Here is a 25,991-nt window from a genome sequence, read left to right on the forward strand (position 1 = left end):
AAGACTCATACTTAGCAGTATCTTCATGTGAGTTCCCATCATTTTCCAGCTCAGAAGATAGGTTTTCTCAGCACATTAGCCACTCGTGCTTTAAGGATTTCAGATGAAGACCACCTTTCTAAATAAAAGTCCCATCTCCTTAATGTCTTTGTCCAGAATGGTTATAGTAGGCAGCAGGGTGTTAAAGCTTTCCTCAAAGCTAGTAAGGGTCCTAAGGTTAAGACTGACACAATTGATCATCGTTTAGGAGTTCACCTCCCCTTCATCCAAGGGATGACAGACAAGATTGTGAAAATCCTAAAGAAGCATAATGTCCCCACAACCTTTAGACCCCTCAACACCACTAGAAGCTCCCTAAAGTTTGTCAATGACCAAGTGAACCCTATGGATTTGAAAGGTGTTTATGTAATCCCATGTTCGTGTGGGACCTCATACATTGGCAAAACGGGTCGGTCTATTAACCAAAGGATTAAAGAACATGCTGCTAATATCAAGCACCGGAGGACTAGATCTTCTACTTTGGCGGAACATGCAACGAAGACCAAACATCATATATGCATTGTGGAGGCTAAGGTCATTGCAAAGATTTCTCATTTTCATCACCGCAAGTTTAGGGAAGCCATTGAAATTGAGAGGTCTTCTAATAATATTAATAGGGATGACGGCTGGAAAATTAGTAGTTGTTGGATTCCCGCCCTCTTTTCTTAGTTTTTCTCCTCTTTGTCTGAGCTTTTTGATCCCCTTTCTTATTGGTTTTATGTTCTTTCCCCCCTTTTTATTCTTCCCTATTAATTTTCATTAAAGAGGATTACCCTCTCTTTTTATTTGTTTTATTAATTTTTATTAGTAGTATTATTTTTGTATTCATTATCAGTATTTTTGTTTATTACTATTATTATTTTCATTATTATCATTTATTATTATTATTTATTTATTTATTCACTTTTAATATTTATTTGTTTTTCCCCGGATGCGGGTGTCCATCATGCATGAATGGCAGGTGGCCATTAAGGCTTTCCCGCGCCTCTATACCTGTCTCAAGGCCGAGGCAGCGAGCAGGTACGAGACAGCGATGGCGATAAGAAACTATTCAATGCTTCAGGCAAACGACATTAAGGAATGGCAGAGCACGGTCGAGGTTGCATTTAAGTCGAGCAAGCCTGCTCCGGTCTCGAGGAGATCTGGTGTAATGGAGTCTGGTACGCGGCATTTGGTGAGGGCGAAGTCCTGGTTATATACCAACACCGCTCAGACCTGCAATGTTCAGGGAATGTTGTTTGAAGTGGGAGGCGGGCAAAATATTGCTCTGCAATATTGTCTCAAGGAAACTGAGCAGAGTCTCAAGGCGCTCAGGTTGGAAACAGTTATGCGTCGAAGGGGCGTGCCTCGCCGCGGTGGTCGTTCAGGGGTTCGCTATGGGATTGAAGGGGAGGAACCGCACCCAATAGCACCTATGGCAGCCATTTCCCCCTCATCATCCAGCTCTGAGGAGGAATTTTTGCTATTGCCGGATTCCTATCAGTCTTTCCGCCTCCGCATTCCCAGAGGGATCCTTCAGTCGGATGTTATGGTCAATTTCTCTGTGTATCTTTCAGAAGCGCCTCCAATTAACCCCTCATGGTCCTCCCCTGCTTTCGACAGTCTCCAGAGCAGCGAAATTCTTCTGGGGGATATGCAAGGAAGAGTGCATAGGATGCCCCGTCCGCGGGCACCCATAGAACAAGTCGACCAGCCTCAGCAGGCTCAGAACCAGACGAACTCAATTCGTGATGAATCAGTGCAAGAAATTCAGCCATTAATAAACTGTGTCCAGAATAGGAATGCGGAACAGGATTCAACCCATCTGGGTTCGGAGGGGCATCTTCAGGTGGGTGAGGAGTCTGTCATATGGCTTGATCCGCCCAGCCCGATGCAAAGGCAACCACCAACATCGCCAAGTCACCCTACCTGAATATGTTCGAAGGTGTTTCTCCAGGTTTTTGCATTTTTGTATTTTTGCTCATGTCTTTGTTGGTCAAATCCTCAATCTCGCTCAGTTCCTGTTCTCAGCCCTATAGTGGCAGCTTGTTAAAAGTTCGAGTCAGCAAGGTAATAGAGTCTATTTTTTTGGCCATCCAGAACTGTAATGTTGTCCAAGGGGCTCATTTGGACAATCATTGTAATGCTGTCTCAGAGGTCTGCTAGTCTGTCCCAGTTGTCTCTGTTAGAGGGTGGCCTCGTCCCCCTTGGTTGCTGTAAATTATGTAAATATTTTTCTTGCTTAATATAGAAGTTACTTTTACCCAGAAAAAAAAAAAAAAAAAAATATTTATTTGTTTTTATTTTTATATTGTTTATTTATTTATTTATTCATTTTTTTGTATTTTTTTCAATATTTTATTTATTTATTATTTTTTTTACCTCTTCATTTAATTTATTTTTAATTTCGATGAATATTATTATTTATTGATTCATTATCATTGTTTATATTTTTCTTTAGTTATTATTTTTTCCAAGTTGGATAATAATTAAATAATAATAATAAGTAAATAAACAAAGGAATGAATAAACAAATTAAATAAACAAATATTTACGAGTTATTAATTATTTAAATAATTCCTTCACCTAGTCCAATATAGTCGTTTAAGTTTATTTTAATAATAATAATTTATAAATAAATAAATAATTAAATAATTAAACAAATTAATTTCCCTCCCTAGTCAAATATAGTCGTTTTACTCTAGCCGTTAGGTTGACCTTTCTTCCTATTTATCCTTCTTCTAAGATTTGTCTCTTCATCTTGTCCTGAAGATGAACCACACTTGCTGGTTCGAAATGCGTCGACCAAATATTTTCAATGTGATTTTTTTTTCCGAAAAACTTCATATATTAACAAGATATCCATTTAATAAATTTAACTTACAATTGTTAGGTTACAAATTGACAGCTTTAGAACCAAGGCTAAGAAAATGAAACGATAGGAAACTGAATGAAGAGGCATTCATAGAAGAAACATTTGATATTATAATGAAAAAGAGAAAAACACATATGCAAGATAATCACAAAAACCAAAACATCTAGCACTATATATATATATCAACAACACAATCATACGGACAGAGTCCTTGGAAGACAATGGTGAGTAACAATTGTTATGCAATCTTATTCATGAAAATCTAGGAGGGAACAAAGCACTGCAAGAAAATTCCTTGAAGCCTTTTATAAACAACTAAAGAGAAATCATAAATGGCTTGGAAAAAGTTAACAAGGTAGAATTGTTATGCATCGTATTCATGAAAATCTACGAGGGAACAAAGTAGTGCAAGAAAATTCCTTGAAGCCTTTTATAAACAACTAAAAAGAAATCATAAATGGCTTGGAAAAAGTTAACAAGGTAGAATTATTGACATCAGGCTTTTTGTGTCAACTTGAGCTTGTTGTAGTTCACCATTCATAGTCTCAGTAACCTGAAGTTCAGCGTCCATGTTTGTCATTTTGTTAATCAAGCCTATATGTTGCTGCTCCGTGTTCTTAACTCACCTGAACTTATTGAGCATTAAGTCTTTAACTAATTAATTAATTATGACTATTGTTTTGACATTATATAAATAAGTTTAAAGTTATGGGAAACTCTTGGGATTTTGAAATAGCATGTTTATAAGCTGATTTAGTATATTCACATTAAATAATTTTGAATTTTTTGATTAAAAGTTATGCATTTTAATTTAAGACTATGCTCTAGGCCTAAGGCCATTCCTACCTCTAATAAATTTTGAATCAAAATCGATTTTCTTAGTCTTTCTTTCGCAAAAATATATAACAAAGGAATTGCTAATACTCTATCACACATAAATTTAGCAATGGGTCAACAATGAGCTCTCTCATACACATCGATACAATTTATAAATATACAATTGTCAAGGCACACATATCCATAAAAAATAAAATGTGAAAATTAGAAAAATGAGAGAATAAAAGAACCAAAAAGTAAAATGATATTTACATCATTGCCATTTCGATTATCAAAAGAGTATTGTATTTATTTTCATTCCTATTCTAAAAAATGTTCTCATTCACATTGTGTGTCAAAACCATTCACGCATATAATAAATAAAATTTATTCAAATTCAATATGAAAAATTATTAGTTTAAACCTTAGTCATGTTACTTTCTCACTGTAAATAGGAGTGACTTTCATATTTATGGATAATATTTACTTAACCTCCTAATGTTTTATATCATTCCTCTCATTACGACTTAATATGTCCACATCTAATTTATCCTTATGCATCTCGTAATAAGACCTAGTTCATGAAGATAGTTTTTCAATAATACTCCAAGTAGATTGACTTACAATCCAATCTCTCACACAAAGTAGATAACAAATCTTGGCAATCATGATTTATTCACTCTCGGGTATAGGATAAATTGGCATACAACTTGATAGGAAGAAACGGTTCGAAGGGATAGATATGAGGTGGAGAAGTCATAGGTGCAAGATATTACTACACACCTGAACTATAAGAATTCTCGACAATGTAAAGAAAAGAAAATAAATGGGTGAGAAAATAAATAGAGCATTTCGCGAAAGGGAATGCTAAGAATCCATAAATAAGAGTCCCAAACTCCTGAGTAGATTTATTTTCCAAATTTGATGCATTCAACTCCAAAAAAAACTAAAATTTAACCAATGTCTCAAATAATTGTTCTACGTAACTTTAAACTAAAGTGGTGAACTCTTAAGAGTAAAGCTTTGGCTTATCAAACTAAGAAAAAATAAAACAATTACAGTGTAAAAATGTCCAATTCAAATGTAGATGCCACTTGAAGAGGTGATACACATGACTCATCAATAAAGTTAAACTAGAAAATTGTACATTTTCTCTAAAATACATGTAGTTGTAAAATAAATACTTTTAATGGTTTATTTATTTTGCTATAATACAATTAATTTATTTTAGAAAACATTTATCAATCATCAAAACACATAAGTAAGATGAGGTATTTAATCAATTACTAATAATAAAATCATCATTAATATTTATATATATTTTTTTAGAGACAAAGAATATTTATCTTATGGATAGTTTGATCCAAGCAACTGACTTAGTGTGAGTAATTCTCCATTCAAGCATAGTTAGTCTTCTATGAAGGTTACTGGCTAGTAGTTCTATGAAACTAGTTTGAATACTTGTATATTACTCATTCCATTCTAGTTTCTTCCAAGACCAACTGATAGATTGACTACATTATTATGAAATGTTTAATGAAAACTTGTGAAAAGGTTAAATTTTGCTCCTAAAAATATCTCTGATAACACTACCAGTGCAATTTATTGGATACATTCTCTGGAAAAGAAAAAGGCATGCAATTTTCAACTCTCCTGCAACCATGAAATAAACAAAACATGAAATGTTTAAGGTTAAAGTTTGCTCCTAAAAATATCTCTGATAACACTACCAGTCTCATTTATTGGATACATTCTCTATAAAAGAAAAAGGCATGCAATTTTCAACTCTCCTACAACCATGAAATAAATGAAACATGCAGGCTAAAAAATGAAAAAAGGTCGTTGAGATGGCCAGCTGAAAAAAGGGTCTTAATGTCGAACTTACAGGCATAACTCAGGCTGCATGCTTAGGAATTTGGTCAGCAGAAACATAATTTGAACCTAGGGTACAAATTCAATTTCAGGGCTTAAGCCCAACCCTGTCTCCATATAATTTTCGTGACTCGCTTTAGATCTAACAAGATATACAATAACATGATTTGTCACTATACAATGCATAAAACAAAGTCAATAACATTTTTAGATCTAACAAGATATCCATTTAATAAATTTAACTTACAATTGTTAGGTTACAGAATGACATCTTCAGAACCAAGGCTAAGAAAATGAAATGATAAGAAACAGAATGAAGAGGCATTCATAGAAGAAACATGACATTATAATGAAAAAGAGAAAAACACATATGCAAGATTATCACAAAAACCAAAACATCCAGCACTATATATATATATATATATATATATATATATATATATATATATATATATGAACAACACAAACAACACAATCATAGGGACAGAGTTCTTAGAAGACAGTGGTGTGACAATCTTATTCATGAAAATCTATGAGGGAACAAAGAAGTGCAAGAAAATTCCTTGAATCCTTTTATAAACAACTAAAAAGAAACCATAAATGGCTTGGAAAAAGTTAACAAGGTAGAATTATTGACATTAGGCTTTGTGTGTCAGCTTGAGCTTGTTGTAGTTCACCATTCATATATATATATATATATATATATATGAACAACACAAACAACACAATCATAGGGACAGAGTCCTTAGAAGACAGTGGTGTGACAATCTTATTCATGAAAATCTATGAGGGAACAAAGAAGTGCAAGAAAATTCCTTGAAGCCTTTTATAAACAACTAAAAAGAAACCATAAATGGCTTGGAAAAAGTTAACAAGGTAGAATTATTGACATTAGGCTTTGTGTGTCAGCTTGAGCTTGTTGTAGTTCACCATTCATAGTCTCAGTAGCCTAAAATTCAGCTTTCATCTTTGTTGTTTTGTCAATCAAGCCTCTAAGTTGCTTCTTCTTGTTTCCCTGAATAACTGTCACTTGAGCATGCATTCTCTGCAACTCTTGCAGGGTACCAACATGTTCCTCTCTTAGAGCTACATGTGTTGCACCCACCCTTTGGTTATCCATCACAAGCGTTTGTAACTCTTCATGTTGACCTACCAATCTCCATTCCAGAAGCTCAATAGGAGGTAATTGATCCAGAGGATGTGGCCATAAAGGATGATGGATAGCTGGACCAAAATGGTCAGGAACCATGTCAGGGTGTCTTGCATGTGATTGTGGCATGTGTCCTCGACCTACCATTTCTGTAAAGGTACTGCATTGTCTAAACATAATTGAATTTTTTCATAAATTAGATGAGAATAAACCATTTTCTAAATAACTCGTCACTATTATTCTATACCACTATCCAAGGTGTTATAACTGATATTCTACACCACTCTCCAATGTATTACATATATTCTCTCCCAATATCCAATGTATAACAGATATCATATCCCACGTATAACTCTCAGATGTATTCTATCATACGAAAACCGAGATGAACTAGGAAATTTCATTCAAAGCAACCAATATTCTATCGAAAATACCTACCATTGCAAAGCAACCATTAAATTCTATACATTCAAAGAAAAATGAGTTGCAATGTTAGTTTAGCCTCAGATATCAGTAATTGTAAGAAAACCGTAGATCATTTTAGCACCATATCTCAAGTAGTCATAGGGACAGAAAGTAGTCATACAAACAACATCAATCCAACAAGAAACATGGATATACAAATGCAAAAGCAAGATTAATGAAGAACCTGGGCAGATCCATTCATTGGTGACTGTGAAGCAACATATTGAAGAATATCAATGAATCTGGATTGCATATAAATTGTAGACTTCTTCCAATAAAGAACGATCATGTCTCCTTCCCTTATCTTTAATTCAAGTAAATTCCTGTCAATATATGTCTCATGTTACACTACAAAAGGTTTAATGAAAGGTTCATCCTTGGAAGACAGTGGTGAGTAACAAATGTTGTGCAATCTTGTTCATGAAAATCTATGAGGGAACAAAGCAGTGCAAGAAAATTCCTTGAAACCTTTTATAAACAACTAAAAAGAAATCATAAATGGCTTGGAAAAAGCTAATAAGGTAGAATTATTGACAACAACCTTTGTGTCTCAGCTTGATCTTATTACAGTTCACCATTCATAGTCTCAGTAGACTGAAGTTCAGCTTCCATCTTTGTTTTTTTGTCAATCAAGCCTCTAAGTTGTTGCTCCTTGTCGCCCTGAATAGCTACCATCTAAGCATTCATTCTCTGTTAATTTTTGTGCCTTCCATGACAAAGACAACTGCACCAGATTGGGAGTATAGGGATGTAGTTGGTACGGTTGAGAAGAGTTGTTTCTACTCCTTGTGAGTGAGTAATCCATGGAACGGAATGAATACCCTTACTAAATATAGATAGATCTTCGATGACTGACTATAGCTCCTCGATGGGAAGAATTCTATTAGCACCAATAGTGTTGAACGCACCATGAACCTTTACCTGTTTGCATTTACATTTACAGCTTGGATAATTCTATGGATCCTGGGATTACAAGGTACCTACTCCACACCCTGTTCGACATTCAGTGCCCCCTTCACCAATCTCTGGCTCAAGAAAGGTGCAAGGAAGTCCTTTCCATCAAGAGAACAGTGGTAAGGAACACTTCTTCTCACATCCAAAGGGGTTGCAATACCACTCGCATTATAAATCTAGTCCTTTCCTAGCCTTGAAGGCTTCAAACCACTCTTGTTTATGCATGAATTACATATTTTGTACAATATGTATGTGCTTGTGAGAAGATACCCTCAATCAAAGAAAAACGAAAGGGATTTCTAAAGGCTTGTATATCAAATTTGAGTTTCAAGTGTGAATGGCAACCAGAGGCTAGAGAACAACAAAAGGGATTTTGAAGGCCCAGTTATATCAAGGGTCGGTGAAACTAGCTTGGCAAAATGATTCATGCATGCAACCTAAGACAAACAGTAGATTAGAAAAGTTCAAGATTGAACTTCAACCTACGTTGGAAACATATACAGAAGAAATTGCATTTGAAGAGGCCAGTGTTGCAAGTGTGAATGGCAGCTAGAACCTTAAGAAGAATAGAAGGAATTCGAAAGGGTCATTTATATCCAAGGTAAGAAAAAGTAGCTTTTTTTGCCTCCATTGACACACTAATGATTGAATTTTAGAGTTTATATTTTTTTGTGATTTGATTCATTTTTACTATCCAATACAAATGAGGATGAAATGTAGAACGAAAATCTAAAAATGGGGTTTTGGCTTGTAGAAAAGGACACTTAACAAAGGGATGTTGGTCATTTGTTGTTTCATAATGGGATTTAGATTTTAGCATTGACTACTTCCAAAAATTTTACATAGTTGATTTCCAGGTTGGGTATTTCATAGTTGTGGATTTATGGTGAATTATTTAAAGCAGGAGAAAACATGAAGCTTGACATTTTTCACCCGCTGGTTTTTATAAATGATCCCGGGAAAAAAGGGGATCAGAAAATTCTGAGTGAGATGAGATGGCTATCCAAGATATTGGATATTCACACACAATACCACTTTTGGAATCTATGGGCAACATCGGTACTGGACTTTGAAACCACCAATGGTTTTTCGGCAAGATCGTTAGAACCTAGAAATTTCTATTCTTAGCTGGATATTGAAATGCTCTGTGGACTTCCAATGCAATCATCTAAGCTTTAACTGAATATTTGGAAAAGTTTGTAGTTTAGCAGCTTTGCTAAATTTGGAGATTTCTAAATGTGTCCATGCTTGCGCTTAGTTGGATTTTAATTTATTTTTTGTTGTGATAACATTTCTCCTGGATATTGTTTTGATTTGTTGTGGTTATCAATATAACGTCAAACATTTTCGGACTCTGTGTGACTTTTAATATAAGGGAGGGAATTTTCCAGACTGAAATCCATTTATGCTTTCAAAAATATATTTAAAAACAAAACTTATAATGAAAAAAATAGGCTAATCCACATGAAGATGATCCCTAAAAGTCCCAACGCATCCAACTAACATTATATCCTAATAATAAACATTTTGAAGTAGATGACCTTGATACACATCATTTAGAAGCAATTTTCCAGACTGAAATCCATTTACACTTTCAAAAATATATTTAAAAACAAAATTGATGATGAAAAAAATAGGCTAATCCACATGAAGATTCTCCCTAAAAGTCCCAATGCATCCAACTAACATGATATCCCAAGAATAAATATTTCGAAATAGATGACCCATACACATCATTTAGAAGCATTCTAATCTTTTTGTACTTCGATTTATGTTTTTAATTATAGGAGTTTGAAGGTGCTAGCATTATGGAATGACATTAAGCAATTGCATTCGACAAACCAAGTCAAACACCATTGAAATTGAAACAGATGCAAACTCCCAAAAAATACATGCAGCCAGGTGCTTACACTATGAAATGACATAGAATAAGCGTATCTAACAAACCAACCGAGACACCTTGAAATTGAATCAGAGGAAAAATCCCTAAAATTGGTGACAGCCAAGTGCTAACACCATGAAATGAGATATAACAATCGTGTCCAACCAACCAACTCAACACACACCTTGAAATGGGTGCAACTTCTCTAAGATTACTAGCCTCATATTAGGGATAAGAAGTAGAACACCAACATCAGTCATAACACAGAATCTTAGGGCCAACCAACATCAATCATAACAAATAATCTTAGGGCTCCTTAATAATATAGATCAGAAATAAAGCCCAACATCAATCATATCAGACAAATTCTTTCTGTATTGAAAAACCCAAATGGATGCAACTATATCCCCAATCATTCTAGCGAGGGCTAATTGAGAAATAGTTTGATGATGTGTCCATTGGCATTGCGACAAAAATATGAATCATAACATTGAAATTCATATCAATATAGATATATACATATATCTATATATATTGCGATCATTTACTACCTAAAATTTATCTCAAAGGACTCGAGGTTATTCAAGTTATCAAGATAGGGTTCAAAATCTAATTCTCAATCAGGTCAAGTAGCAGCAAGAGCTCCTGCATCAGCCACATTATCTCTGTTGAGGAGCATCTGATCAAAATTCCATACAAGTGCAAAGAAAGAAAGGACAGAATCAAATGAATTACAAGTCCAGCTTTTAGTAATGAGCCATGATCAAATCACTAATCCTGCATATAATTTCTTCACTTTCATTGTCAGTATGAAAAAAAAAATGCCTCTTCTCAAATATTATTAAAATTAACATATCATCATCATACCATGGACTTTCCCTATCCTTCTCAACTGAAAAAAATATTCTGATACTTTCTTGATAGCTTCAACCTGCAAAATTGTAGAGGAAAACATAAAATTAGCCTCTTATTAGATCATTATTTATACTTCTCTCCTACTTGTAAAGGGAGGAATTGTAGAGCATGTGACCTACTCAATGAGAAAATTTCCCTCGGTGAAATCCATCTTCTGACCATCGTTAGCCTCTTGGGCTACCTGCTCCCATTAAACGCATGACCTCTCAAAATTATTTCTTAATGCAACATAATTTTAAATATTTAAAAGTAACATGATATATCGAATCAACCAGTAAAGACTTCAGTCGATACTTATAGCATGCAAGTTCAAAAGATTTTAGTTTTTCAGGTTCCCCAAAGACAAGGCTAGCTCCATGGCTATAACCAGTATATTGAGAACTGACCAAAAAAAACATCAGGCTACATTCTACCAAAAAATGACATGACACATGAACGAAAATATACAAGTCCATGGATTGGACTCACCATAAAGGGCATCACCCTTCTCAGCGTTGTCAAACTCCATGACAACAGGCAATAAAATGGACTGTAGTTTAACTTTCCCACCTCTGATGTTCTACTCAAAGAAAGCACTAATACAGGGTAGAGTTTAAAATAACAGTTATAACCAACGTGACTAATGTTTAAGGCTTGAAACAACAGATTGAATTAAAACTCTCAAGTCTTAGAAACCTGATATTTCATGAGCTTTACTACACGATCCTGCTCTTCGTCACTAGCATCCTTAAAGTACCTGTCAGATTAGAGAAAATATGCTACTTATTTCCTCTTACATAGATATATAAAAGGCATACATATACACATACACACCAATATATGAAGAAAACCTCAGGGTACTCACTTAGAAAAGCCTAGCAGAGCCACGTTGTCTCTATCAAAGTATCCGAAGAGAGATGATAGACATATGAAACATTGTACTCCACACTGCAAAAACAAGTTTGACATGACTTCAGAGTATGCAGAAGTTAATGCATCCATAAAGAACTAACAAGAGCACGATTTACATAAATCCCATGCTGATATAATAGAAGTTAAATGCATCCTTGGTATTGAGAGTGATGTTTTCACGATGAAGAGCAAGCCATGTGTAGATCTTGAGTTCATCTTTAAACCACAAAATTTCACAGGCGAAATCACTAAACAAATCTAACTTATTTTGTACAATATGTATGTGCAAGTTGGAATCTTCAGAGTTTGGCATTGCAAATAACTTTTCCATCAGTCTTGACCTGTATACTAAGTATTTCTGGTGTCCTCAATGACATATTCTAACCATTCACTGGCTCGTGTGACGCGGTTCTAACCCTTTCACCACCAATTCTCAGTGTACTCGTCCACAGAATGTGCCCTAGGGTTTGATCGTGTGACCTTATGACGAGATCTTTCACAAATATATGGAGTTTGGGCGTTTCCCACAATCACCTCGGGGTTAGATTCCCCATGATCTTGAGAGTCAAGGGAAAGCATCGCAAACCTAATGAGTCGGCTTACCGTGTAGTTCAGCGGAAACTTAAAGACTTTGCAGATAGTGAGTTCAGTGGGTGGGATGCAATGGTCCAACTGAAAAATTAATGAGCAAGTTACTTGAGGAGAGTAAATCAAGGATTGATCGAGTTGGTTGAGTAGAGTAAATCAGTTCACCTGGTGGGATCAGTGGAAGGGAACACTTCAATCGTCTAACACTTGATCTAATGGTGCAAAGTGAAGACAGCTAAGCCCAGAGGGAAGTTCATTTCAAATGGAACGCCTTACGGCATAATTAAAATATTTACACACTTCATTGAGGGGTATTGCATTTATTTATTATTTTACTCAAATAATTTTAAATTAAAATATATTTATAAATTTAAAGAAAAGTTAATTTGAAAAAATAAAAATAAAAATAAATTTAATTTAACTTCTCCTCGAGTGATTTTAGTTTCATAAAATTTAAATCTCAAAATTCTATAAAATTTAAATTTGATTGGAACTAAATCTCAGATTTCAAGTAAATTTAAACAATGGAAAAATTTATAAAAAAATAAATTTAGTTCAAGAAAAATGAAAATGTTACTCGAGATGATTTTGAAATAGAATTTTGTCATTATTCTGATTTTTATTTATCATTCCTTTTGATTGTATAGTGTTATTTTCAAAGTATTCATGCACACTCATCAAAGGACTTATATTTTTTAAATTTTATTTTGCATGATATATACATTATATGCAAAAATATACAACTACTTTTCAATTTTTCTTCAAAAATATATCCATAATATACAAACAAATATGAAGTAAATTACATGCTTCATCTTACACATTAAAAAGTTAAAACAAATATGAAGTAAATTACATGCTTCATCTTACACATTAAAAAGTTAAATTATATGGAATTTTATGCCTTTAAATAGGCTATAATAGAGAAAAATATGATGAGAAGAAACATGGGTTAAGAATACTATGGGAAAAACCATGGCTTGTGAAAACCATGAATGCTAAATTTACTAATTTACCTCAACCTTATTTTAAAGATTAAGTTCATTTTTAATTTAATTTCATTTTTATTTTTATTTTTATGCAATTTTACCTAGTCAAAATGTTTAACGGAATAGGACAGGACATTACAACATCTCTTCCATATTGAGCTAGAGAGCGTCTCGCAGGACAATCGTTTTTTTATTATCAAAATTTACCCATAAATTTAAAATTTAGTTTATTTTAAACTTGACTTTTAAAACTATGTCAGTCATAAAAATTATGGGTAACTTACATGTCATCATTAAAATATTTAAGTAAATTTATAGTTTTTAAGATATTTATGTACATGTTATGATCACAATATTTTGTTAAATTTATAGTTTTTAAGATATTTATGTACATGTTATGATTAAAATATTTAGTTAAATTTATAGCTTTTAAGATAATATATATATATATATATATATATATATATATATATATATATATATATATATATATATATATATATATATATATATATATATATATATATATGATATAAATTTTATATTGAATAGCTTTTGTTTTATAAAATAAAATAATATTTTTGTTTTTATTTAATTTCTAATTAACATATATATATATATATATATATATATATATATATATATATATATATATATATATAGTTGAGAAGTTTTTACAAGTTGATTTTTTATTCTCTTCATTCAAAAACATGTCACATTCTCTAGTATCAATTTTACAATGAATTTAATGTTATTAGCTTTCCTTATTCTTTGTATATTCAATGAGCTCAAATCCCACCTTCTTACAAGAAACAACTTGAAAAAAAGGATAATAGTATTCAATCTTCCTTCAAAAGTCTATATATGATTATGAACTAATAAGGCAAGGTGTTGAACATATTAGGTATCCACTTGGTTATCAATATATTAGATATAGACATCAATCTAACTAAGAAATAATCCCAAAAAACTAAATGCAAATCACTCACATGCTCTTTATAAAAAAATCCCAACCACTTTTTGGGGATCATGATTTAATGCATCACTCTCCAAAGTTCATACGAATAAATTTGATTATTTTAGATATTACCCAAATAGAAAGTTATTTTTCTATCTATGGCATTACCAATGACTTATATAAACTAAAAGTTGAGGTTATATATATCTATATATATATATATATATATATATATATATATATATATATATATAGTCAATCTTTGTACTCTTAATTTAATAAAATATTTTGGTGGAGGTGGTGGTCGATAGGTAAAATTTTAGGGGCTAATATTTACAAGTGGCCTACTTTTCTATGCTTTTACCAAAAAAAGTTATTCACTAATTTCATTTTTTTTATATTATTCGCCCAAATTTTACAATATAGAACTATTTTACCTTAAAATTTTCCAAAATTGTATTTAGAGAATATAAATTTTTTAGACATTTGAATATTGTTACAAAAATATCATCAAACATTTTAGAGATCACGTATTATGAGCAGTGAGATTTTTCGAGGTTTCTAAACTTAAAAAAAAAAAATCCCATCCTTAAATTTTCGGTGGTTGAGTCTCGTTTTTTGGGACAATCGTTCTTGTCTCGAGTTGAAGTGGGACATTGTTATTGTTTTCTTTGCTTCCTTTGGTGTCCTATTCAATTTCTACAATGGTGAAAAGCAATATAATACTTCCAAAACTCACAAGTGTTAATTATGTTTACTAGAGGAGAAAAATGCAACCAATCTTTATAAGCAAAGATATATGGGAATTGGTAATTGATGGTTATGATACGCCTTATGATGATGAACATCAAGCACTAGATACTAACGATAATAAAAAAATTAAAGGAATCTATCAATAAAGACAATGAACTAATTGGCATCGTAGTTGATGACTCAATTTTTCTACAAATTAGTATAGCACAATCCTCTAATGATGCATCGAAAAATTTAAAAAAATACATATGAAGAGTAGTAGTTTCTAAACTATGAAAATTAAGGACTAATTTTGGAAATGAAAAGGTGCAAAGTAATCAATGAGTGAATGATTACATCACAAAAAATTAGGATCTTGTGAATCGGACAAGGACATTATGAAAAGAAGTTCCAGAAAGAAGAATGATTAAGAATATCTTAAAAAAATTTGTACCAAAATTTGAAATGGTCACTACAAGTATCATGGTTTCTAAGGATCTTAATGTCATGAGGATTGATGAATTAAGTGGATATTTGTTATTTGTTGAAGAAAATTATTCAAGTGAATACATGGATAATGCATTCTCCACAAAGTATAGGGGGAGAGGAAGAAGCAAAGGAAAATTCCATAATCAAAGCTTTCATAATTAGAACAAAAATCAACATAATTTACAAGGAAATGTATTCCCTTCAAGAGGCAGAGGAAGGAGTCTGAGTAGGTTCAGAGGAAGAAGCAAATGTGGATCTTGAGGAAGAGGAATAGATGGAGGAAGAGAAATATATCAAAGAAAATGACCACAATGTTATTAATGTCACAAATTTGGTCATATTGAAAGAGATTGTTATGCAAAAATGAGAGATAATGAACGAAAAGGTGCTAATACAATGGTTGAAGAAAGTAGAAATGATAAGTGGTTCATATCAAGTTTGATGACACATAATGAATAAACTAATGCATGGTATATTGATTCAGGATGTCACATCTGAAGAAGAGTTTTTTACTAGAATAAATGGTAACTATTATGGTAAAGTTGTATTTGATGATGATAGTATTGCAAAAGTGAAAAGGAAAGGTACATTTGCAATTCCACATTGCAATGGGAAGAAGAAGTTTATTAATGACACATTGATATCACCAACTTTGAGGAATAAATTTCTTTTCTATGGGACAAATGATGGATCATAATTATAAGTTGGTATTTGAAAACAAAGGATGTTTAATCATGGATAAGTTGAATAAAGAAGAAGTGGTAGCAAGAGGAGAAATGATTGAAGATAGGATTTTCAAGCTCTCCTTTGTTTCAAGAAATTCACAAAGTTTAAATGATAGTAATTTTGAAAAAATTATTACTAGATCATAAAGTTAGGCTGTAAAATTTGCACTTATGGCTAAAGCAATGGAGAGGAATCCATCTTAACTCTAGATCTATCATCAAAATCTAAAATCAAAATGGATCTATGTTGGTATATTTTAAGTACTTACATTTTTGTAAAGATGAACGTACGATGTACATCATAAAAGAAGAGAGTTGAAATTATCCTATACATCTAGGTTGAAGATTACACTATTGGACAATTAACAATTTTATGAATAAATTATCATAACTTATGATAAAAAGAGTGCATTTTTATTGAAGATTACATTGCATTTCAGGAATAATAACAACGATGGAATATGTAATATAATAAATACAAAAAAAAAAAATTATTTGTGTAAAATTAATAGAAAAATTACTTTAATTTAAAAATAACAATTATATATAATATAGGTTAATTATATAAATTAGCTATAGTGATGGTTATCCCTACTGTTGGTTTGACAACTGATTTATGATAAGTTTTACCATTGTATTTTAGAAAACTTTTATAAATATTTTTAATGAATGAAAGGATATTGAATAGAGGTAACAGGATTAGTTATGATTGTTTAAGAGTTTGTTTTTATTAGATGTAACGTAATAAGTTAATGAACCAAGATTCAAAGACATTTGGTAGGAGAGGAAGCATAGCCCCTTACAATCCACTAGTGGGTTACTCCAAGAGGCATGGGTTTTATTGAATATAGTGATCAGGCAACTCACATTTGTGGATAACATCCAGTAATGGTTTCCCCCATTGTTAGTTATCCACAAATGCTTTCCCCCATTGTTAGTTAACAATTGAGTTATGATGAATTTTCCCATTGTTTAAAAATTATAGAGTTAAGAAAGCTTTTGATTTGTGTGGAGCATAGCAATGTTTTTTTCTTTTCTTTTTTTCAAAACTAGGATAAGCCTAGCATGAGGCCAACCCTAATGTTGGATAGAAGAACAATCTACCCACCAATATGATGTTGGCACCAAGATTGTGCAAGACTTGGTCAAACTTGAATGGTTCTTGGGAAAGTGCAACCCTGATATTTATCTCCCACTCTCAACCCCTCCCTATAAAATTAAAATTTGAGACCTGATGGAGACTAAAACCCCACACAAATCAATCAATCTACACCTCATAGGTTGGAGAAAAGCACTGTTATTAAAAAAATAGACAATTTAGATGGTGAATCTAGAGATTATCCATAAGATTAAATTTAGTATCAATTATTGTAGCACTTCAACATATTGAAACCATTATTGTACTTCTTTATATTCATTCACAAGTTGAGTAAGTAAAGTATGATTTATTAAATCTCCTTAATCATAGTAAGTGGAAAAATAATCCATGACCAAATATGTTATGATGTTATTTACCCATGAGATGTAAACTAGTTGGCTTCTATGGGGTTTAGTCCCCATTAACTTTCAAGTTCAAATCTCATGAGAAGGGATTGATAGTGATTGCCACCTATGGGGGAAATAAACTATCCCAAGGGGTGTCCAAGCTCGACCAAGTCTTGTGCAATGGTTGTTGTATCCCATTGGTGCATAAACCATTTTTTCATTCAACATAAGGGTTGGCCCTAGCCTAGGCTCCATCTATTTAAAAAGAAAAAAAATTGCTACAATGGGATTTAATTAGATCACCTCTCAATTAACCATAATCCTTTACTTTATAAAAAATTAGTGACATTTTTCTTTTTAAATGACAAAGAGATGGGTGTGCTATGGTAGGATTCTATAAGATTATCTATCAAATCACCTAGTAATTTTAAGCTTTAGAAAATTTCATTATGTTTACTTTTATTATGTCTAAGAAAGGCACATATTTTATTGACTATGGTGTATTATTTTGTCTTTACAAGGGCTAATATGTAGGTTTTGAAAAGTTGAATTTGGGGTTTTCTTGAAATATTTGGATGACATTTTCCTAGTTTGTTGGAGCCTTGGGTATGTTGTTGGGTTTTTCTTTGCATTATTGCTACATTAATTGTAAATATCATGGGATTTGTGGGCATCATAGTACATTGAATCTAGAGAAAATTTCAGGGGCTGAATTTCACTCATGGGTTAACTTTCCATGTTTTTTTTTCCAAAAAAAAAAACTCAGGGGAAGTATGCCTCTAAAATACTTCAGAGATTTCACATGGAGAATTGTAAGCCCATGGACACACCTCTAGCTACAAACTGGAGGAAGGAGAATGCTACTTCAGGTGAAGATGTTGATGTTACCATTTACAGGCAGCTTGTGGGGTCTTTGATGTATCTTGTGAACACAAGACCCGACATGTGCTATGCAGTAAACCAACTGGGTGAAGCTATGGTGAGGCCTACCAAGTTGTATTGGAAGGTAGAAAAGCATGTGTTACAGTATCTTAGAGGCACTATTGAGTATGGATAATGGTACAAGAGGACAGAGGGAGTGAAGCTTCAAGGCTTCACCGATGCAGATTGGGTAAGGAGTCCATCAGACAAGAAAAGTACTTCATGTGTTATCTTTAGTGTTGGATTCGCAACTATTTCCTGGTACAACATGAAGCAAAGGTTTGTGGCATTCAGCTCAAAAAAGGTTGAATACATGGTTGCAAGTCAAGTAGCATGCGAGGCCATATGGATGAGGAAAATATTTGTGGGTCTTTTTAGTCAGGAGATGGATTTGATAGTGATATATTGTGATAATCATAGGTGCATTAAGCTCTATGAGAATCTAATATTTCATGACAGGTCCAAGCACATTGATATTTGATATCACCATTTGCACGATTGTGTGCAGAGGAGAATTATGTTGCTAGAGTGCATTCCAACTGAGAAGCAAGATGCTAACATCTTGACAAAGGTATTGTCAAGAGGTAAATTTCTAATTCCACAGGTGTTGGATAGGGGTGGTGAAAAATCTATTTCTTGCTAACAGGGAGCGTTGAAAAAATGTAGCAAGAAAGGCTCAATTTGACTTTAGCCTTATTCAAATTAAGTAAATTGAATTTCCACATCAGCAGGACAACTCGAAGGCAGTTGACTAGTGTGACATGGATCTTGTCACTCAATTAACTCAGTAAATTCAAGTTAGTGGGCTTGGAGTTTAGTTATGCATGTGTGATTGCTAAATTTTAGTAATATCATTCATTTATTTTCAGTTTTATTCAGTTAATTGACCTATAACTATTGATAGATTAAATTGAAGGTCAGTTGTGATGTGGGAAAATAGTTTAACTCAAATATCTATCAGTTAACTAATAAATTAGCCCAAAATAACTAATGCATGCATGGAATTCGAGTTCCACAGCTGAAGTGGAGATGTCAAAGCCATTGTAACATGAGTTATATACTAGTTTGAGTGTATAGGTGTTGCATTCATTCATGAGATCAATCCTTTGGAATTACGCAATCAATTTGGAGGAAATTCCTATCTTTTAGGGGCTAATTTCCTGAGGATTTGCACAAGGAAATAGGAGGCTTAATGAGCATATAATTGACTAAGTGTTGGCTAGAGTTTCTCATTCAGTAGAGGGAATAATTATTCTTTTGCAGGTTGAGCTCAGAGTTGGAGCTAGCAATTGTAATAGTTTCTCTATTCAACTATTTAATGCAAAGGGGCTTGAGGGGTTTTTCCTAGTTGGGTTCCCCTAGAAATCTCTGTAGATTTTTGGTTTTATTATTGCATGTCTATGCATGTTTTTCTAAATTGTGATCTCTATTCCGCATATTAGTAGAGTAGAATTGTGTCTCTTTTTTTCAGTTTGAAATATTGAGCAGTTGCAATTTCTATCAAATTTCTACAAAGGGGCTGAATCAGACTGTGAGAGAAATTTTACTATTTCATAACTTTTCATAGTAATTCAATTATAATACAATGAATCATAACCATAATAAATGTATCAATACGTAAAATAATGCATCATAAAGTGAGCATCATATTAATAACACATCAAGGAGCCACCACATAAAACACATACAAGTTTTTTCATGGAAATCCATACGAGAGAAAAGCATTAATCCTTCTTCTTCTCTATCTTCAATTCATTACATATATTTGCAGACTCCAACCTATTTGAGGCAACCACCCCCCAGATATGCAGGTTGTTATTTGCTTTAGGCTACAACATGATTGAGGTACCAACTTCAAAAGTATGCAACAATTACTCACTATAGGCTACAACTTGATTGAGGCACCAACCTTAATGATTAGCGGGCTCCAACCTACTTTAGGCTATAACCTGCTGAAGGAACTAACCTTGATGATGAGTTAGATCCAACCTACTCAAGGCTCTAATTTGATTGGGGTTGCAACCTCAATAGAGGCACCCAGCTCCTTCTGCAACTCCTTATCGACCTCTTTTCAAATTATTTCAATTAGATCGACCTTATCTTTAATCGAAATAAGATTTCAAAATGAGTAGGTTGTCGTTGTAAAATGATTGCCCATAATCTATCATACCTTGTCATACTTCTTCTTTAACATGCTCAACAATCTGGTCACCAAATATCCTTCTGGGAATGTATATTCACTATAGATAAAAAAATCACTACACCCTCATCATGGACCCAAAAAATCATGCAATAGGGATTCTCGACATTGAATATTTGTTAACAAGACATGCCATGCCTCTAAAAGCATTCATCTCTAAGCCATGATCATCACGCATTATCTGGAATCCAATTTGGACCAATAATTACCCTAGAAACTCATAAACAATACAAAACTACATAATAAATTAAGGGTTCTATAGATTACCCCTTTCTAGGCGCTCTTCTACAAAATACTCAAATGCTTATGTCAGTGCTACAAAATGTACACTGTCATTTTGCTAAACATTGAACAAAATAAAGCTTTATGGAAAAAATAAAAAAATAAAAAAATTGTTATGACTTGACTACCATTAGGACTTGAACTAGGGTCTCGACCAATACAATAGTAGCACACTTCCAACTATGTTATATATGAACCATGCAATGTTATGCCTCAGACTTTATTATAAAGTTGACTTTGTGCCAAGAAAAGGGCAAAATCTCACATTACGAAACAATGTATTACATTAATTCAATATCAATTTTTATCTTTATCAATATTTTTTTAACACTTCGAAATTTTAAACAAAAGATAATTAATATTTAAACAATATTGAATATAAATTCATTAACACACTAAATCTATTATCAAAATAGAATTAAAACCAAAATATTAAATTTAATATTATTAATTATTAATTTAAACATTACTCTAATATCTAAAATAAATCCATTATAAAATATTTTAATTTAATAATTTTTTATATTCATAAATGATTATTACTTTAAACATTACTCTGATATCTAAAATAAATCCATCATAAAGTTTTTTAATTTATAGTTTTTTTATATTCATAAATTTTCTAACTTAAAAGAAATACAATATTTTTTGGAAACTATATTTTAATGTATTTAATTATGTATTCCAAAATTTTAACATATTTAATTATTTTACAATACATAAATAAATTTTCATTACCTATATAGATTAATAATTATATTTTTAATCTAGATAAGTAAAAATTAATATTTTTAATATTTATTAATGCTTTTTGAAATTATAAACCTACGGACTAAACAATATAATTACAAATAATAAGGAATATGAACAACGTTAACGAAAATATTAATTAAATTTTTTAATTTTAATAAATTTAAAAATTCCCATTAAATATATGACGTAATTTTAATAAATTTAAAAATTCCCATTAAATATATGACGTTTATTTTTATTAGCATTACTTAAAAAATACAAAATATAACTACATAGTTTGGATTTAAAAAGTTGAAAATATTTATATTTACACAAAAGTAAAAAATATAACTACATAGTTTGGAATTAAAAATATTTATATTTACACAAAAGTAAAGGAACATGTAAAAATCACGGAGTGACACGTGACATGACAAACACTACATTTCATATAATAATTACTCCAATTACATCCACGCTAACACACTCTACCCTTCCTTAAATTTATTTTGAAGTAATGTTTTCATGTTGGGATCCTCCCATTCGATTGCATCCCACCATTCTGGAAAACCTCTTATTTCCTCCAGATGATTCAGCTTGTCCCATCCGCCACGCAGTCTCTTCAATTTCGGGCAATCGTATACAGACAGACTTGAGCATAGGGGATAGCGGTGACGCGCCCTCTCCCAACCCTCCACTTGCACTTGCTGCTCCCACTGCCCCCATCCCCAACTCCAACTCCTCCAACTTATCGCAATCCCATATCCACAGCTGTCTCAAACATGGCAAGTCCGCCCGGAGATATTTCAACTCGTTACATTGATCTAGCTCAAGAAATGCGAGCTTTCGGAATTGAGTCACCCAACTCGGCAGTCGCTCCACATCGCATCCTACAAGAGTCAAACTTTCTACATCTTTCATCGCCTGCATATCCTGCGGAAGGTAATCTTGACCATGTGCAAGTTTACAATCCAGATACAGATTTCTCATTTTTGACCAATTTCCAAAAAACCCCTCTTTAACTGCCGATTTTATCTTTACCTCGCAAACCCTGAGACGGCTCAATGTTTGCAGGTCCTTTAAACAAGCATTCTTTCTTTCTGCATTTGCCTCCTCCTCGAACTCCAATGCAATCTTGCACCCGCATCTCCAATCTTTCCAGTGAAACCAATTGCGAGATCCCACGCGGAAGATGCTCCAAACTGCTGCATTCAGTTATATTGAGGGCCCTCAGTCGTTTGAGTTCGCCTATCCTGTCTGGAAGGCACAGTAATTGTTCACAGAATGAAAGACTCAAGAATTGTAGCTCCTTCAGGTCGCCAATGCTTTCAGGCAATTCACGGATGCCCGTCAATTCTAGTTGGAGGGAGACGAGATGCTTCAGATTTCCAATGCAAAGCGGCAGAGACGTTATGCCTGTCCTACTAAGATCGAGGACCCTCAGTGACGGCAACTCGTTCAAGAAGCTTCCAGGAACTTCCTTAATACCACGATTCCCCCTTAACAGGAGAACCGAGAGGGACGAGCATGCGAATGTTGTCGGGAGGGATTGTAGATTATTCTGCATCAGTGACAATTTGTCACAGCCCTCGCCCACGACTTCCTCTGAGGGAAAATTGCTCACGCCCCGTCCGGCTTCTTTAAAATAACACCTCTGCTCGTTCTCTGCAACCCGAATCGCCAGATCGCGAAGAACATCATGTATTTTCACTATCCAAATCCTTCCCACATAATCCTTGCTTACCACCTCAATCAAACAGCGATCACTCAAGTGGTTGAGAAAACTGTGCGCAGTGTCAGGCAAATAATTCTCTCTGCTGCCTTTGACCAGACCTTCTGCCACCCAGAGGTCTATAATTTCTTCGACCTTGATTTCTTCATCTTCAGGATAAGCTGCAAAATATAGAAAGCAACTCTTCATATACTCTGGAAGAACATTATAGCTCAACTTGAGGCGCTGAAATAATTCTTTTTCAATTTCATCGTGCCTGCCATAGAAGGTCTCCTCCACTGCTTGCATTTGATGCAAAGCATGTTCCCACTGATGTTGATAGCTATGGTTTCGCATTGCAGCAGCAATTACATTTATAGCAAGGGGCAAACCTTTGCATTCCCCGGCTACTTTCCTGGCAATGTCTTCCATTTCCTGTGGAACACTCCCATGCTCAAAAGCTCCGCTACAAAACAGTTGCCAAGCCTCATCATCTGACAGCGGTTTCACGCTGATGGTCTTACCCACTCTCATTCCCGCACAAACATCTGTACTCCGGGTGGACAGAACAATCTTACAAGCTGTGTCATTCAATGGCACTCCCAGGCTTTCAAGCTCCAGACTCTCCCACAAATCATCAAGAATAAGGAGAAAATTCTTATCCTTTAAGTATGAGTACAGTGCAGATTTTCGCCCTTCAAAATCGTATTCATCTGGTAATGTTATGTTTAATCTACCAGCAATGCAATTTTGGAGATTTGAGATCTTGGGATCTTTGGAGACGGTGACCCAAATGATGGGGTTAAATGAATGGCATACCTTTTCGCTGTTGTTGATGGTCTTAAGCAGCGACGTCTTACCGATACCCCCCATGCCCCACACACCGATAACTCGAACGCTCATGTCTTCAATTAACAGACTCTCAAGCTCCGACTGTGCAGCTTCTATTCCTTTTCCAAAAAAATTTGGGGTCTGGATCGGCATCTGGGTCGGCGGAGTAAGCTCACCGTATTCTCCGATGGCTGGAAAATCGGCCTCCTTCTCTGAGTGGAGTTGAACAACTTTCACTTTCCAATCTCCAACACGTTTGCTGATTTCATAGCGGGAGAACCAGTTTGGGCAGCAACTCACACAATTTCTTCGTTGCTGGTACTCGTTGCCGATAGATCCTGAACTTTCAATGGCCTGCCCCGCCTTGTCCAGCCAAGCCTTCACTATTATTTGAGGGGGTTTTTGTTCTTGAGCCAGCTTCTCGTTTATACCATGTATTACATTGCCCAGACGCTGAGCTTGATCTTCCATTTCAGTGACAGCTTGAGGCAAAGAAATGATGTCTTTGACAACTTGAGCAGCTTTGTTCCAAAGGCCGCTCAAAATATTGCTAGACACATTGCCTGCAATTCCAGTAGCAGTACTAACGCCCGCCATTGGCTTCAAGAGATATACAGCGCGTGGATCCCAAATCAAACTTGCAAGGCAAAATTAAGATTGCTCTTCCCACGGCTAAATCACCAGCAAGATTCAGATTTCTCTGCGCTCAAATTGTGCCAAGGCTATGAAGAGGGTGTGCGGATTTATTTCGCAGATCTGGTTCACCTCGTTTTCACAGAGACGTTCAGAGAAATTCGGTCTCAAACAGCTGGAAAGTCACTTGATTTGACAACCTTCCCTTCGCACTTAGTAGCTGTGAAGCAACTCAGATGGCAGTGGCAGTGGAGGGACCTGGTAAAACAAAGAAAATTCAAAAGTTGGGCTCCACTCAAAATTCCCATTCCCACTTGTCATTATTATGAATGGATTGGTGGAAATTGGAACTGTGGTTTCTTGAAGGTGGGCATGAAAGCGACTTAAAGAGAGCATCTTTGAGCTTCCATGCACCTTCTTCATTTCTTCATTACTGTACCTCCAGACAGAAATTAGTGGTTGGCTGTGAAGTGGGCGTGGTTGGCTGTGAAGTGGGCGTTGGGTGTCATTTTTTTTTGAATGGGTGTGGACAAACCGGACAACAAAATATATTACGTTGGATTTTTATCAGATTATCCATCAACTCGCTTACTGGGAGAAGAACTAAAATCTATGTATTTTTATTTAAATTATTAATATCTTTTAATTAAAATTATACTTCTTTTTTTATAAATTAAATTTGCAATAAAAAAATGTGAGATCGAATTGTATTAGATATGTAGAATAAGATGATAAGGTGAATGTGGGTGAGTTGAGGATTTCACATATATTAGTTAGAGAATAAAACATCAAACCATAATTAGACATGTATTAGACATGTATAGTAGGAAATTATTAAATCATATCTTTTTTTAATAAAATATCAAACCATGATTTA

The 25,991-nt window shown here is 33.8% G+C and overlaps 1 protein-coding gene across 1 annotated transcript; it reads right to left on the reverse strand.

Annotated features, from left to right (window-relative positions):
* Nucleotides 1-22,342: 22,342 nt before the first annotated feature.
* LOC149161272 (putative disease resistance protein At4g27220) lies at nucleotides 22,343-25,382 on the reverse strand. The gene has a single exon (XM_089435502.1). It carries the CDS (start codon nucleotides 25,076-25,078, stop codon nucleotides 22,958-22,960), a length of 2,121 nt encoding a protein of 706 aa, XP_089291628.1. The 5' UTR covers nucleotides 25,079-25,382; the 3' UTR covers nucleotides 22,343-22,957.
* Nucleotides 25,383-25,991: the final 609 nt, after the last annotated feature.

The sequence above is a fragment of the Pinus tabuliformis genome, chromosome 5_2, assembly GCF_031772625.1.
Source record: "Pinus tabuliformis cultivar Carrire ecotype Pingquan chromosome 5_2, CPIR1, whole genome shotgun sequence".
NCBI classification, from domain to species: domain Eukaryota; kingdom Viridiplantae; phylum Streptophyta; class Pinopsida; order Pinales; family Pinaceae; genus Pinus; species Pinus tabuliformis.